Source organism: Anabrus simplex, chromosome 7 (assembly GCF_040414725.1).
Source record: "Anabrus simplex isolate iqAnaSimp1 chromosome 7, ASM4041472v1, whole genome shotgun sequence".
In the NCBI taxonomy this organism is placed as follows: Eukaryota; Metazoa; Arthropoda; class Insecta; order Orthoptera; family Tettigoniidae; genus Anabrus; species Anabrus simplex.
Window position 1 is genome coordinate 173,955,123 of NC_090271.1, and position 18,376 is coordinate 173,973,498.

General features: G+C 39.0%; 1 protein-coding gene across 4 annotated transcripts in view; it reads right to left on the reverse strand.

Annotated features, from left to right (window-relative positions):
• LOC136877431 (putative ATP-dependent RNA helicase TDRD12) overlaps window positions 1–18,376 on the reverse strand; it is an 821,384-nt gene that overhangs the window by 133,660 nt on the left and 669,348 nt on the right. For all 4 annotated transcript variants that reach the window (XM_067151463.2, XM_067151464.2, XM_067151462.2 and 1 more), the window contains one exon: window positions 17,878–18,016. In XM_067151463.2, coding sequence (XP_067007564.2) covers window positions 17,878–18,016 — 139 coding nt within the window. The remainder of the gene's footprint in view (window positions 1–17,877; window positions 18,017–18,376) is intronic.

Sequence of the window (18,376 nt, forward strand, 5' to 3'; positions counted from 1 at the left end):
ATGTAACCCTAATTCAATTTCTCATCAGTGTGTAAGTTAGGATGTTTGTTTAAAAGGGTATTAGGCAGGCACATTCAGGGAAACAGGGTGGACTAGCGAGCAGTGATGAAGGGTGCACAGAGCTGGAAGTCAAGTAAGGGTGACAAGCTTGTTAGTCTTAAACTGTAGAAGTATTGTAATGAAAGGACCATAATTAATTTAATAGATATAATTATACTGTACTAACCAGGTACTGTACTAATTTTTATTTTATTTTTACAACCTGCCAAATATACTGGAGATCGGTTTCATATATGTACTTTATTTAACTTGTTTGGTTAATAATTATGTGATATCATCTTAACCGAGACAATGAACAAGACACGGTACAGTGCGTGTCAGTTCAAGTTGGGTAGTCTTCCGAGAGACAGATTGCACAAGTGAGTCTGGTGAAATGGACGTTGGAAAACGAGACTTGAATGAGGATTGTTGCTTCGATCCAGAAAAAAAACAAAAAAAAACTGCTATGACTAATACAGGGTACGTTCCAAAGAATCACAATGGATACCTACATATTACTCTTGTGAGCTACATTATTTAGTGTCATGTAATTTGCCATTAGACAGGTATAATTGTTCTGGACCTGATATACGTAATTAATTATTTTATTTCTGATACGTACTCCTACTTTGAGGCAAATTTAGAAGTATCATACTCTTAGTTTAGAAATACCATACTTATATTCAGGCTATTATTATGGTGGGGTCACCACTCTCAGAGGCATTTTGTACCTACTGCCAGGCTTAACTTCAGGTTGCTCCTCATAAGACAACTATCAATACAGTCATATCGAAACCGACAATGAAACTTCGCTGAGGGGATGAAGGGACCATAAGATAGCAAAGTACAAGAACTTAGCTGCCATTTCGAGCTGTAAGATCCTGAAATCCACACGGGAATGTCTAATAAGATTGTGCGCGTTAGCATAAGCTGGACGTGGACAGCCCTGGTGATCAGCTGAGGCCTTTCTGTGCCAGGCAGTTAACATGTTCCTTTGAGAGAGCACCCATGAATCTGGCTAATTATCTAAGAGTATGCATAACGTTATTTGCATGAAAAATGTTCCTCTTCTCCCCATGAAATAAGGGAGATGTGTCGATATGTGATCAAATTAACTGAAAATTATCCCATTGTCTTGGAGTTGAGTCTGGGGAGAAATAGTGATAGCAAAAGTGACAGTCGAAGCAGCAACACATCATCTGCAACATCTGAAGGAGTAGACAGCACACCATTGCCAGGTACGACAGGAGGTGTGTCAATCCAAGGAAGTGACACCACAGTCACCTGACACATCTACCAGTTCAAGATACTGTTACATGCCAGCCCCGTGGTGGCCCCTTTCGCTATGTCCAGGAAGGGGCTAGTGACTCAGACAACCCGGGATCTCCCACCATTGAACCTAAGACTGTTTCTTATTTTAAACTGTATCAATACGGATCTATATGATGAAGTATGTAAATTGTACTACTTGTGGGGTGGGGCCGGCCTTTCCATGTATTGTTCTCGTCAGCTGGCTTACCTGTGAGTTTTTTGGAAATTCAACGAGAAAGATCTGCCTCTAGCCACCTCACGAAAATTCTGGCTCAAATCATCTGAGCTATAAAAATGAGGGCTAGCCATGGTGGAGCTATAGTCAGTGTTGGGCTCCGTTGTGGAGTCAGTGAGAGACTCTGTGTGTTAGGGTTCAATGATTGGACTGAGAGTGACAGAGGTGTTGGCTGTCGCTAGTGTCCCACCGAGGTCTCAACCACGAGCGGTGGTTGCAGTGTTGGAGAGACCAGTGAGTGGGTTGGCTGGAGACAACGTAACAGGAGACGGTACTGTGTGTTCATGTATTTCTGAGGACAGAGGCTCGGCGCGAGTCAGCAAGGGAAGCCGCTCTCATGAGTGTGAAGATAAATGGATCTGTGTTAATGTACCCTGTTGTGTCGTCCTGCTACTGAATAGTGTTGAGCTGTTTAGTTGTTCACTTCATGTGACAGTGTGAATTACTGGACACTCTGTGGAATTGAACCAATGAACAGCATCATGTGTCGAGTGGCCCGTAACCCTGTGTTCAAATCCAGTGGTCTACACACAGCTGTTGCATGAGGTGGCTGGACTTGGGGAAGTGAAAGTTGGCTGGACTTGGGGAAGTGAAAGTAAGGATTAACCGTTCACACGTATAGCAACGGGTCGGACCGCCTGCTGTGCCGTAAGGAAGAGGGACTTGTAAATAGACAGTAATTAGTAAGTGTGGTCATTAATAGTTGATTAGAATTGTGTGTGTATGTACGTCTTGTACCGGAAACACCACTACGTGAAAGCAAGTTCAAAGTATGAGTGTTAAACTTCGCGCGAGGTGGAGGATAGGCAAGCCCGCCAAACTCGCTGACGTGCACAGCTGTGACGTAGCCGCCTCGAGCTGGCTTCATGCAGCAAGGCGTGACCATATATGGTAATGTTCTGACCCATGCGTAAAGTCCATTTGGAGTTAAGATATTGTTATTTTTGCACCGCCAACGTAGAGGCCATCATAACAGATGCAATCTACCATATTCTCGAGCAAATCTACCATGTACTTAAGTAGTTATAGAGGTGGATAATAATCCACGTTTCGAGATGCTTCACCGGCTCCAGGTATAAAAGTAGGGCGATCCAGGCTACCGAGTCAGTAATACTCCACTGTCTCTACGATACGGGTGATGGGTGGAGCACTGAAAAGTGCGAAAGACCGAACCTATGTCCGGACGATACTCTGCATCTCTAGTGCTCGATTCCAGTGGAAGCGGAACTTAGTATTTTTCTTCAAATGCCATATTAGGACTTGTGTTTCAGTAACAAACTGAAAGAACATAGAATTTTTCTTGTGAGTGTTGTAATTTTCCAAGTGCCACATTTGAACTTGTTTTTTGTAGCAACTGTGGGAACTTAGAATATTTCCGAGTGTCACATTTGAACGACAAACTGTGGGACTTAAAATATTTCAGAGTGTCACATTTGAACTTGTGTTTCGTAACAAGCTGTGGGAACATAAAATATTAATGCCATACTTGACTTTGTATTTTCCTCTCGTGAAGTTCCGAGAGAATATAGAATTTTTCAGTGCCATATTTCTATTTTATAATAATTTTCCACGGACAGTGTCAGACTCTCTTCATGTGCAGTTTAATTATTATTTTATAATAATAATTATTATTTAAAGACAGAGCTGAACAAGTCTTTAAGTGCACGTAATTTTGACAATTATTTACCGACAGTATAGGACATTTTCGAGTGACATTAAATTCGCTTAATTTATCACGAACATGCTAACATGCCCTGAACTTGCACAAACTGTGAATATTCCGCTCAACATTGTGTTCTAATTATAAATTTGATGAAGTCAGAAATTTAGAAACAGTAATGATAAACATTAGTGATCTAATAGAACATTCCAGTCTGACTTGCCAATATTAGCGAACTTACGTTGTGAACTAGACATAGTAAATTCTACAAAATTTTCCCAAGTTTCAATTTGTCTGAAATGCGACATGTGGTCAGATATTCAGTTCAATTGTTTTACTTTCAAGTGATAATTTATTAACCTTTGTGATTCAATGAGGTGTTTGAGTCAAGATTCGAGTGTCAATTTCATTGACATATCCCACTTGCAATGAATGAATGAATGCAGTATTTAAAAGTCAATGTTAATTTAACAGTGCTACAAGTGAGTTGAATGCCAAATGGGGGACTTGTGTGTGCGTAACGCCTCACCTCTCAGTATTATCGTGTGAGATCGAACCCAGCAATCTTTGCACCTAGAAATGCAAGAACTTCCAGATCCTCCAGAAATTCGAGAAATTCTAGAACGTTGAGAACTTCACATCCAGGATGGGCGTGGTTCCTGACCAGGCCGTGCCCAATAACCATCCCGGAGTTCAGAGATTCCAGCCTGTTACAATGCTTCTACTCAACTTGTATAAAAGGTAATATGAATTTGTTTCCAATGAAGAATAAAACCAAATTTTCAAAGGACTATAAATTCAATGAACTAATACCCCTCTCTGTACCAACTCCAATGTTTACGTACCACCCCCCTTAGAAATATTCCATGCTCTTCAAGCTAGTGTCAGTGGCCTCAAAGACAAACATTCTTTTTCCCGGTACAGTATGTATGTGCATTTATTGGGTCATCCTGAAATAAATTACAATAATGAAACAGATGTTTTATTCATAAAAATATATTTCCAGTTCACAGAAGAAAATAAAACACACTGTAGATCTTGCATACAAGAGGAAACCATACATTTATAGTTAAATAATGGGGGTAAGAAGTGGCTTCCATTAACCACTCTTTGCAAAAATTGTATGGTGACATCATTACGACAGCTGTGAAAGAACCAGTTAGAATCTACGTAGGTAAGTCCTGTTGAACACAGTAAACTGATGTATAAAAAATGTATTTTCTTGCTTAGCAGAAGGAAGAAGGTTGAAGCAGAATGTTTGCAATGAAGACCTGCAACTGTGGGCCTTGGAAATTTCAAGAGAGACTTCAATGGGACGAAGTAATTTCAACACATCCACGGGTTGGTTGAGTTGCTTTAAGAACAAGTACTGAATCAAAAGTAGAAAAATCACAAAATTTTTATCACATTCATATCTGCAAGAAGAAGAGGAAATAATATAAAGGTCACAAAGAAATTTGTGAAAGCAGCTACAGAGCGACTTTTAGATTGCTGCCCTCCTTCAAAATACAATAGAGCGATTTCGTGCACGAACTGAAAGCGAAAAGACTCTATCACCTGTTGGTGAAGAAAATACAGAAGTTGTTGGTCAAACAGTTAGTGCATTCCCCCCATTCATACACAATTATGCTTACTGTTAATATGGCCAGTACTCTTTTCCCAAAATTATTCATTATACCACAGAGGCAACTGGATCTTTTGGTCCTAAGAGTTTTCACTGAAAAGTTCCATACTGAAAATATAATTGTAACAGCCACAAAATCAGTGAAAATGGGAAAGAAAGTACTGTACTGGTTTAAAGAAGCCTTCTTTCCATTTGTGGAAGACAAGTGTTTGCTCATGTTAGATTCCTGACGGTTCAAGGACATGATTAAAATAGTTTGCAACCAATTACACAACTTCCCGAGTTCGACGTGCCTGCAACATATCACCTTCAAATAATAAAATCTGTGAAGAACAGTGTGGCCATAAAGTGCATTTTTGTTGCACATGCTGCCAAAAATATTTACATTTATATCATGCAACTAACAGATCTCATTTAGGTTTCACATTCGTTCCCTAACATTAAAGTGACCTTGGCGCGTGGTAATTAGCCAGTTCGTTTCATCTCTCTCCAGCACAACTACAATTCCACTCCACATCGTGCTGCACCAACAAGATGCAAGGACTGTCCAGCAGCTCCGTAGTCACACGGATTATGAATCAAAATTTCGACACCTTCCAGTTTGAAATGGCAGGTAAATTTTCGTACATAGCTGTTTTATGGTCTCCTCATCCTCTCAGCGAAATTGTATCATCGGTCCCCTTGTCAGGAGTACAGACTGCTTCACTGAAGTACAGTTGTTGTTTACAGGAGAAAGTTCAATTTTATCTCCCGTTGGGATCGAGATCTGCTTCTGCAATCCAAACAACTGACCACATTTTCCTTTCTAGATAATTTATATCTCACTTCCTACAAAAAGGCTTCGTCAATCTCCAGAGGGATGATTCCTCTGACTGTTGGGTGTCAAGTTAGGTAACAGTCACTTGACCCTCGGCCAGATAGTCGCAGGTAGTATACCGTCTACTATTATATATGGTATCAGAAAATCTCGACTGTCCAGAGAAAGTTTTGGACCTATTTTTTTCATCCTGTTCTATTCGTAGGAGTGTGCAAAAGGGAAATCCTTGCAGGGGAGACTAAATATAAGCTTACAGACATGATACTGTATAGGCTTTTGGGCTTATGCTGGATCAAGAAAATAAGGTGAAAGTTTCTCGAGGACAGTCGAGATTTTCTTCTGATGACGCAGAGCACAGTTCTCTGCGAAACGTACAGAATATCACCTTATTTTCTTGACACGGCGTAAGCCCAAAAGCATATACAGTATCATGTCTATAAGTACGGGCTGTGAAAGCATCAATGGCAACATTAAATATAACTTAGTACATAAGACTCGACGCGGCGAACGAATGTCTTGTCATTTAAGCTCTGGTCAATGCCCGTGTGAACGTCACGTCAAATAAGTTGAATGGGTTAATATTGATAGACTTGGGTTTCCCTTCTCCAAATGTTTTCTTGATTTTCCTGTAAGCTGCATTAACCTTTCCTACGACCTTACAACATTCAACATCGTTGCACTTCTCTTTCAGCCATTCTTCCTTACCAGTCCTGCACTTTCTATACACTTCACTTTTAATCACCTGTATTCTTTTCTCTCATCCTCATTTTTTGCATTCTCGTACTTTTATTGTTTTCATTGTTTGTCAATCAGATCTAGTATCTCCTGAGTTATCCATTGATTCTTAGTTGGTCTTTCCTTTCTTCTTAACCTTCCTTCAGCAGCTCTACTGACTTCATGATTATCTATTCTTCCTTTATTGTGTTTCCTTTAGCCTTTTGGTTGAGTCCTAGTAAAACAAGTTCTTTGAAACAATTCCTCTCTTTCTTTTCATTCAAATTCTCTAGATCCCCTCTCATTACATTCCTTCCTTTCTTCAATTTCTTCAACTTCAAATAGCATTTATGACCAACAAGTTGTGGACAGAGTCCACGTCTGCTCCTGGGAAAGTCTTGGTTTCTAAATCTCTCCTAAAAAATAATGGTCTATTTGACATCTTCCTGTGTCTCCAGGCTCACCCGATGAAATATACCAATTTTCACATAACTTTCCGGAACATTCGTAACTGTAACATGTTTTTCCTAAAATATTTAGTGCATTACTACAATGTAGAATCACTGAAATAGTTGAATACTTATGCTGATTCCTTAGCTTTGTACATATGATGGCTTCACTGTAATACAAACATTTAATTCACTAACACTTCTAATAACAATAGAACACTGTCACTACAAGTATAAACAATACAGGAGTACAATGATATATTTAAACACTTATTATCTCAAAACCCAACTGTTATTATTACAAGGTTAGAAGGCTAAAACTTACCCATCCCTATTCCCTTCTAAAAATTACCCATATCTATTCACTTACAGGAAGTGTGCGAGTGGGATGATCAACATCTGATAAGCCTTCCAAAAACTATATGAACTCGTGCTCCAAAGTGTGATTCAATCATGCATTTAGATGCCATTACTCAGCAAATGCATAGATTAACATATTGCATCGCGTGCCTGTGATATTATGCAAAGAACAATGGTAGTGCTTTTATTTTCATTTACTCGTGTCAGAAGCATACTTAATATATACAGTTAAAATAACAATTAAACTATTTACAAAAATTAACAAACACAGGAAATTGGCCAAATTTAATGTACACCTAGATGGTGTTTTTCTTAACTGAGCCACATCTAGGGCAATGTCATCAGCAAGCATTAAATCTTGCTCTGAGCATGAAAACGGGCAGAGAGGACATTGGTACATATGGTTCACTGTTTGTTCTTCACCGCAGTCACACTTGTTGTCCTCTGATGTGAAGCCCCAAAACTTAAGTGAGGACTTAGTGCTGCCGACACCAGTTCTTAATAAGTTAAGTGAACTCCAAACAGCCAGCCAGGAGATGTTCATGCAGCTCCATGCAGTCTCACTGTTTAGATTTCCACAAGGAAAGTCTTGCCTTATCTGGTGGTCCTTTCAAGGGCTTTGATGTCTGGAGAAAACTTACCCTGGATTTCAGCCTAGATTGAGATTGTTGATGACCAAACAGAGGGCGAGCTTCAACGTTCTGAACCTTCAGTTGTTCTTGATCCGCAGCGACTTCTCAGCGAATAATACTTGGAGGTATAGTATAGCTTCTCAACAGGGGTAGGTTTGAGGCATCCTGTGATTAACCTACAAGCTCCATTCAGGGCAGGGTCCACATCTTAGCATGGGAAGAACTGTACTACAGAGGGGATGCGTATTCTGCAGCAGAGTAACACAGAGTCAATGGAATGGTTCTAAAAACTTGTGGCTTTCCACCCCAGTTTGTACCTCTCAGCTTCCTCAGGATGTTGTTTCTCGCACTGATTTTGTGTCTGATGTTGGAACAGTGTTTTCTGCAAGTGAGGGAGCGGTCCAGCTTTACCCCTAGGTACTTTGGGGTGAAAAAATGTTCCAAGAAGGTTCCATTCCAGGTGACATGTAATTTCCTTGATGACTCCTTGCTTCTGAGGTGGAAAGCACAAAGCTGAGAATTTGACGGATTTGGCTTTAGGCGCCAAGAAAACGTCAAATAAGCTCACACATAAATAAATAATACGAACCCGCACAATTGTGCGTACACGGTCTGAAAGGGATAACAAAGGAGCCACTGCACTTTGATATTCTACGTAATCATAATCCCTCATATCTAGATAAACAGAAAACTTTACTAATATGCAGGTATTCTTATTCATGCAAATATAAAACCCATGGGAACATGCGGTGCAAAAAGAATTCCAATCATAATAAATGCAAGGTGATGTTTTGAATTCATATTCGGATGCCAATAATATTTCCATTCGTGCATAAAATTATAATTACACACTTTCGATATCATCTTCACTCCGAGCATCTTCACTAACATCACCTTCCGAGCCACTATCGTCACATAAAAATATATAAGTGAAATTTCATAAGAGCTTCCATTTTCGTTAGTGTTATTATTGAACAAATTCATTTAATATCAGTTTCATTATTGTTATTGTTTTGTAATTGGAATCACACTTTACTTTACATTATCAAAACAGGGTAAATATGACAGTATTTCATCAAACTGTACTCACTTAGTAATCTGTCTGATTTTTCCATTCTTATATATATATTTTCCATATATTTATAATATATAAATAATTTTAAAATCTCAAGTGACAGCTAATGTGAAAAAAAACAACATTTTCAAAACTAGATGCTCAAACAAGCATAAAGAAAAAAGAATAGGTACAGAGATATAACATCTCTTTAAATCCTTAAAAATGCCATGCCCAAAACGTTTGTCAGGGATATTAAGGCCAAGACCGGAATGGGTTAATAATACAACAAATGCAGGCACATGTGCGATGTTTATTGAAACCTGCATATCGTGGCATGTATATCGATTGTCAATCTCATTCTTGCGTGCTGTGCTCAGGTTCCTACATATCAGTATTGCCAACTCTAGAGAGTAATTCAGCAACAGATAGTCTGTTTTTGTAACCACTATAAGTGGAAATTAAAGTATTGAATAGGTGGATTAAGGAACACCTTTACTATTTTTGAACTGTAAATTTGATATACGGACCAAAAATGAGATTTATAACATGTAATAAGAAAAATTGTTTGTCAATTATTTCAGTCCCCTTGTCAAATCAAAATCCAATCATATTGGGATTTTTTCCATGATCGACGCCTTCTCGAAATTTGTGTGTTTGTTTCCTGTTTGCCTGATCAACTCAAAAACAGCTATTTGAATTTTATCTCAACATATATTTGGGGTGTACGAGCCACCTAAAATTTTGGTCTCTGACAATACCTCCACCTTTAGCAGCCACCAATTCCGTAATTTTTGCTTTGAATGGGGGGTCAATTATGTGTTTCTGAGTCCTCATCATCCTCAGGGGTCTCATGTGGAAAGATTCCACCGAAATTTGAAGTCCTGTCTGTGCGCTTTCCACAGTGATAATCAAAATTGTTGGGATACTAATTTACCTTTTTTCTTATTTTAGCCTTCAATAATGTGGTGCATGAGTCGCACCAGCACTCGCATGCAAGTCTGTTTTTAGGGAGAGACGTGGCCGATCCTCTACAGTTAAAGTGGGATATAGGGTACTTGTCCCGTCCTTCCAGAAAGCAGACGTGGAAACCAGATGGAAAGAAGCACTGGAAAACCTGAAGAAAGCCCATGATCGAGTTGCTGCCCAGTTCAATCGTGGAAGGGTAAAGAATTCATTGAAAGTTGGAGACCTCGTAGTCACGAGGGTATTTCCCATCAGCTCTGCGGCTAATCAAACGGCTACAAAATTGTGTCCTCGATGGTCTAAACCCAATCAAATGGTTCGATTCTTTGGACCTGTTACTGCTCTACTCGAAGAAGTTGGTACCAAGCAAGTGTCCAAAAGTCACGTGTTCCTGTTAAAAGTTTATCACCAACAGCGCACGTGACCTTAGTACCCACTTCTTAAATTGCTTGAACTAACTTAACTCAATTTGATGACGGTAGGTAAAAATAAAAATGCTATGCTTGCACTTCATAAAATTTCTCCATTTGCAGCAAATTGTACGAAATGTATACTGAACTATGGAGACCTCGCAATGTGAACTAAGTGTACAAATGTAATGGAAAAGAGAGCAGGGCACTGAGGTACAAGCTCATATTATCTCATGAAAATGGTGTAGAAATGACAGGACTTCCCACGGTCAGGACTATCATCTAGTTGCGAACGTTCAATAGTCTTGTCTACTGATTACTGCAAAGACACTACGATGAAGACTGATATGATTAGCCCTTAATTCGCTTAGTGTTTAGCGCATGGACCTCCCTTCTGTGGAACTGTTTAATTTCGTCTTTCTGTGATTACTGAACACCATTTTATGTAACTTTGTATTTTAGTAGGTTTTAAGGTATGGTACTTAAGGCTATCTTAGGCGAGCGCCTTTAGAAATAAGTTTTATACCACTCATTGAAATGTGTCTACTTGCCTGATCACCCAGATTCGGCACATTTCAATGGGGAGGGGGCAGTCAGATAATGCGCCATTTTTCATGGCACGTTATTCATTACTCGTGTTCTCGTTCGTACTCGAACCTGTATATCTGTTTTACTTATGCTTGATTCGGTCGCTTTATAAAAGTCAATGTTTCCTAGTTTTATTGTCAGATGGCAGTTCTACACCATCTTTAATTTCCAGGCCTTGCTTCCTGTCGTAATGATGTAATGATAGTTATTCTTTTTTTTTTAAATGGAATCGAGGAGTTTAAACAAACTGCTTTTCTGACCTATCAGAACGTTTTTAGCAGATTTAAACTATGATTTTCCCTATATGACTATTTTAATTGTTCCTTTATATTTCTCAGGTACGTACATTTAATTCTATCTTTATGGTACGTTCATTTTTATTTTACCTCTTTGGTGCATGCTGTTCTGTCCTTGAGCGCACAGCTGTGTGTGTGCAGATGTCTTGGGCGAGTTATTTGCGTATTTGATGTATGGTCCCATTGCTTCAAATTTATGTGCCTCTACGTTTATTCTTCAATTACATGAGTGTTGGTCATTCGTGTCAGAACCTCTATATATTGGATCTGTACGAATTGTGACCTTACCACCTCGTGTGTCTTAGTTTATGGATCGCATTGACATTGTGTTCGATGATTCTCATTTCTACAAAATACTGTGCCCCTTATCTTGAGGCAAACTGTTTTGGTAACCCGGCTTGATGGGGAGACCGTTGTGTGTGTAATTGCCCTTGGGACGGACCGATGGCCTTGCGCCACATATTTATTATTGTATTCGGGTGGATGAGGTTGTGCGTGCATGGGTGTTGTATGTATGGATTGGATGGATGGAACAGAAGCCGCACTATATCATGTATATTTTGCCCTTATTAATTCATGTGATTTTTTTTCATATTGCACCTCTGGTTTTACTCGTACCTGATCAGGCCTTTTGTCTGACTTATTTTTGATGGCCGGCATTTTATTTCTCATTTCCAGTTTTCCTTTTATTCTTCTGCTTACTTGACTGTTGATGCGTGCAATCTCGTGGTTTCCAGCCACGGAGATTCATAAGTGATTTTCTCGGCCCCCTTTGTCCCTTTTGACGCCTGTTTTTCTCCTTTCTGATGGATCATCTAATGAATGATATAATAATGAACTAAGAGTAATAATACACATAAGTGAACATCGACCTGTGTGCGTGTCTTGGGGGAAAAAAATGGAGAGTGAAGCATGAGAATATTTAGTTTGAAAGCAGCCAATGAGCGAAGGACTTCTGGCTACTGACGTACAAGGCTGAAATGGTGGGATTTTAAAACAAATGTTTGAAGTTCACCAAAAAATTAGCTACAAGCGGGAGAAATAATTGGATAAACTGAGGGAAATAAGGAGTCTCCTGATCGGGAAAGCTGGCAGGTACGCATTCTTTTATTTATTGCTGATATTAAATAAATTACCAATACATATTATATCTTGTACACCTGTATCATTAGCTTATCTTTTGCATTGTCTGGTTTACTGCCCTCTGTTGTGCCCACCTTTTGATTTCTCGTTATGGAACATCATTTTTTATTTTATTTTTTTTGCACGCAGACTTGTTCTTTAAGGCACAGATCTGCCCTAGGATATGTAACTTAGGTGCACAAATTTATGATTTTCTTTATGTTCATTTCCTTTAGTTTTGCATTTGATTTTGTTATGTTGCTTTGGTGGGTTTCTATTGCTTCTCCTGTAAGAGTGATAAAATGCTGGGATCCACCATTCAAATCGCAGGGCATTTTAAATACTATGGGTGGCTTGCACCATCTTGGAGTAAATTACTACGGAAGTAGTGTTTACTAAAGAAGTCCATACTACAGAAGTAAATTACTACGGGAGTTATTTACTCCGGAAGTAACGTCGGAGAGTTGAAGTACAATTTACTCTTTTAGTTACTACTACAGAAGTAGCGTTCGTTACTCGCGGAGTAGTGCTGTGTTCGTGTATCTTCTTTAAAGAAATCCAAATAGATAAGGTTATGTGCGTTAGGAAACGGGGGAAAAACGTAAGCGAAAAAGATAAATGCTTGTTAATAGAGATAATGACGATCTATGCAAAGGATATAAGGTGTAAGAAACACAACATAAAGATTAACAAAATTATTACAGGAAATACGCACAAAATGTCATTCGTCGTGGCCAACTGATGTGTATACTGTAGTACCACAGCAAGTATTGGAGACTTTGCATGTGCTGTGAGGAAGGGTAGCAGGGGTATATGTTATTGCCCAGAGCACAGACAGTAAAGTACGATTCACCCACTTACCACCTGCATTCATCAGTCCAGCAGTCTCTTTAGTGCCTGTTAGTTTCTTAGTGTGTAGTAACCTCTAGTATGATTTCACCAGTTAGGTCTATCTAATTATTTCTCATTCTTAATTAATAATTTATATGATGTATTGCTTCTGATACAAATAAATACGTGTGTAGTCAAATACTAAATGATTTTAATTATATAATCACACATACATCTATTTAATTGTAATACATGTGTAATATTCCCAGTCAAGAAAGCCCAGATGATTTGTCATGCTGACCGCACAACACCTCATAATCTGCAGGCCACTGGGCTGAGCAGCGGTTGCTTAGTAGGGCAAGGACCTTCGGGGCTGTTGCGCCATGGGGTTTGGTTTGGTTACATGTGTAATACTGTTTTTTTTTTTGGTTGTTGGCAAATGGAGATATATGGTCCAATTCGATCTTCATCGGGGTCATTAAAGACTGCTGACAACTCCTCCATTTTAACCGATAATGGAGACATTTTAGAGCGTTGGAAGGAACATTTCTCTACGCTTCTAAATCGTGCCTCCAATATCGCTGTGGACTTTCTTTGTAATGTCCCTCAGCAGCCCTCAACAACCATGGATGGCAGTTCCACCTACATACTGAGATGTCACCAAAGCACTCAATCAACTAAAACCAAGAAAGGCTCCTGGTCCTGATAACATCCCTCTGCAACTGATATAAAATGGAGATATACCCTTGAAGACTAGGCTGTTCACACTCATCCTCTTGATTTGGGAAACTCGAGAAGTAACGGACGACTTGAAGAATGCTACCATCATCACTATCTTCAAGAAGGGCGATCATAGTGCATGTGGGAACCACTGTGGTATATCGCTTTTGTCAGCTGTAGGTAAAATTCTCACAAGAATTCTATTAAACCGGTTCCAAGTTATCTCAGAGAGGACTTTGTCTAAGTCTCAATGTGGTTTCCGAACCTCCAGAGGCACAACAGGTATGGTCTTCTGTGCTAGTCAACTCCATGAAAAATGTAGAAAGCAACAGCAGCCTCTGTATTTAGTTTTTTCTGATCTGAAAAAAACCTTTGATTCAGTACCAAGATCTGCTATGTGGAAAGTATCGAGACAATTTGGATTTCCTGAACGTTATGTGGAATTGGTTCAAGTTCTTCACAATGGCATGTCTGGGCAGGTTCTTCACGGTAACTCAGTATCAAATTCGTTCCCAATCACTCATGGACTGAAACAAGGCTGTGTGCTTGCTCCTACACTCCTTGCACTGTATATGGCTGCCATGCTGCATGAATCATCTGCAAACAACTTAGGCATGGAGATTAAATTTCGTTTTGATGGATGCCTTTTCAATCTGGCAAGACTATGCTCACAAAGACGTACTTTGGTTACCCGAGTGACAGAATTGCAGTATGCCAATGACAATGCATCTCCTGCTCTAACACCTGCAGAACTACAACAGTCAGTCAACTGCTTTAAAACTGCATGTGATCACTTTGGTCTTGCCATAATGTGAAAAAAATGAAGGTACTTGCACAACCTGCCCCAGGATTAACTCTTCCTGAGTTCAGTATCTCCATTTTAGACACAACACTGCAGAAGGTTGATCACTTTTCATGTCTTGGAAGAATCTTGTCTACACAGTGTACCTGGAAACAAGATGTTGATAAAAGAATTGCAGCTGCTCATGCAGCATTCAGATGGTTAATACACAGAGTCTTCATGAATAACGACCTAAAACTGCATACCAAACTCATGGTGTACAAAGCTGTTGTCATCTCTACACTACTGTATGGCTGTGAAACTTGTACTTTATCACCGTGATATCACAAATCTTGAGCGCTTTTACCAAAAAAAATGAGATACTTCTTGAATATGGGAGGATTATGTGACCAACACTGCAGTTCTCAACAAAGCGCAGCTAAATAGCATTGAGGCAACAATCATCACTCATCAACTGAGATGGTTAAGCCATGTTCACCGCATGAGTGCCAGGCTTCCCCACCAAAATTCTTTATGGTGAACTGTGCTCCGGTAGTAGATCTCGTGGAGCCTTTCTTAAGCGTTTTAAGGACCAGCTGAAACACATCATGAAGACAACTGGTATAAATATTGACATGGGAAGAATGTGCTGTGGACCGTTCACTGTGGCGGAACACTACATCCACCCCCACAACTTGTTCAAAAGAGAATGCCGCAGGCATCAAGAGGCCAAGCGACAAAAAAGCAAGCTCTGTCAATATCAACCCCACTCTCCTGCATCCATTCAGTGTGATTTGTGTGGGTGTATGTTTTATGCCAAGATTGGTCTGTTTAGTCATCGCAAACACATCCATAAACTGAGCTGAATGGCTCACTTTATGCAGGAAGAACTTATACATACTCGGATCGATTTACAGCCGACGATGTTTTGTTATTTTGTTAAATTTTTATTTTCTAGTATTGAATCAAAATCTCAAAATATTATTATTACCGCACTTAAGTTAATAGTTAGAGTACCTTTACCTCTCTGTTAAAATTTGCTCAGAGACCATAGAAAAACTTACCCATTTGCAGCTCTGTGTTTTTTTTAAAATTGCATATACCCTCCAACACCCTTCCCTACGCTATATCCCACAAACCTGGCTACTTTTGGTCGTTTATGCATTTTTTCTTGCACCCCACTTCAAATTCCCAATTGCTGCTACTGTCTATCAGGGCTGGTATTTTATAGTCTGATTTCCTGTTGCTGTTGAACTGATAAGTATGGGTTTTTGTCACTGCAGCAACCCTGACAAATAAGGAGTATTATGAGTTATTCTAGCCCGGTAGGGCATATATAGCAAGTGGAGATGCAATTGTCCCCTAGTACGTCGGCACTGCATTGTGCTTACCTTAGGTATAGCTTGCAATGGTGTTGCTACCAGCATGCTAGCCAGCCAGTGTCTTGGAAAGAAGTGGTATGCAACTGATGAGCCTATGCCGCACTGGACCAAAGTACTGGTCATTTTTGACGATTGAGTTTCCCGAATTTTATTTTGTATTATGAAAATGTTGCAAATTTTCGGCTGAGGAAACCTGGGAGTAAGCAGATGAGCTGCTCAACTAAGTGAAGAGATAACCAAAGAACTTCATTTTTAAGGTCCGTATTGATGGATATGACTTCTTTTCTCATTAAAAGGATTTATTGTCTACCTCATCAATACATTGACATAAATTGACTGTGATTAATTCATTTAGGACTAGTTCCGACTGCTGAACTGTTCATCTTCAGCTACTTTTTTGATAAGAGAGAATCTAAGTAGGACACAGCAATGCTGAAATAAAATATCTTATTCAGAGGTCAACTAGGACCACGAATCTTCAAAAGTTATAAACACACTTAGTAAAGAGCAAAACATACACACTGGAATCATTCAGTACTATGTGTAGTCTAGGTATGGATCTTCAATCTTGATGAACAATTATTAATATGAAAATCAACACTATCACTCCACTGGTATGTAAAAAATAGTATAATATGAACATGCACATGAAATTGATGATATTTATAGATACAGTCCTGTTAAGTGGACTAAGGAAGAGATAATATTATTAAATTTTTCGCCTCTACAAGATATCTAAAAATGCTCAGATATCCCTTAATTTTAACATAGCAGAATAGTGTTTTTCTTGGAAGACTTATTGCTATGTCCTTCTTAGATTATCTTGTCAAAAAGTAGCTGAAGATAACCAGTTCAGCGGTCAAAACTAGTCCTACATGAATTAATGACAATCAGTTCGTGCCAATGCATTGATTAGGTGGTTAATAAATCCTTTTAATAAGAAAATAAGTGGAGAGATAGCGTGGAATGACATTAGTAGACAAATAAGTTTGAATCAAGATTTTATAAGTAGTAAAGAATATGGAGCTAAAGTACGAACTGAAGAGGACAAACTGAAGCAAATATTCAGTTATATGAAAGGGAATTATGGATTGGAATAATTTACCAAGGCAGATGTTTGATAAATATACAACTTATTTGAAATCATTCGAAAATAGACAACATAAACAACTGGTAGAGTAACGGCCACCTGGGCAACATATCAATGGTGACTGATTGATGATTGATATTTATTCCACTCAAATGTGTGCTCTTTTTTTTTTTCATTTTTACACACTGTTGGGATTCTTTTTCTGTTTATCTTACAGTATCCTTTCATGCCAACCATTCTCTCTATTTTCTTTGGACCATCTCAGTAATCAAACAGAAATATATTTCAAATCTCATTAATTACCTATTATGAAAATGTCATCAAGTTGCTATTCAGAATTCGAAGTACAATGAACACAGACACATAATTTCAGTTCAAATTTCTCTGATAGTGGCAGTTACAAGAAAGTTTTCAAAGGATAGGGACAACATTTCAACAGCACTTCTTCTTCCTGGTCTTATCCCATTAAATTTTGAAATGACACTTAATGTAGATTAAGCCCAGATTCACAGCAGAATGCCTTTCCTGACACCAATCCTACATGGAGGGATGTAATCACTATTGCATATAAATGAATGTGTGTGTTCAGATGAATACAAATACCAAAACCATGAACTAGACGAATTAACCAGACTTTGCTAAAAAGTAGTAGTAGCAGCAGCAGCAGCAGCAGCAGCAGCAGCAGCAGCAGCAGCAGTAGTAGTAGTAGTAGTAGTAATAAACACTTCACATCATAATAAATGTGCAAGATACAGATTATGTGCAAGTAAATTATATAGAATTTATAATATCCTACCTGGAAAGGTAACCGTGTAAGGTAGCTCTCAGGAATTGAAGAAATATCAGCTTTCTGTACAGTAGCCTTGTCACCATAATCAACAAAGAAAAGATCTACAGCATCTTCTTGTACATTCAAGACTTGAGCACGATACCATCTAAGAAAACAATATGCAAAGTAACCAATCAGTGCATGTTTCCACAATAAAACTCAATATTTTCAAGTTTCAAAAGTCTTATGAATAGCAGAATTGTTACAAACTACACTGACTGAGCAAATGTCATGGGATAGCGGAGCACTGATGCGCAGGTATGTTGTCTGCGCACCACACACACCCTGTGACAGCGGCAGATGTATAGGAGACCTTATGAGCAGTGGCTGTGCATGTGACAGGTGTAACATGGAACGTCGTTGTGAGCTGACACCGTTCAAACGGGGTATGGTGGTCGGTGCCTGACAGATGGGAAGTGCGGGAATTCGGCTTCACACGATCAACCATGTCCAGGGTGTATCGTGA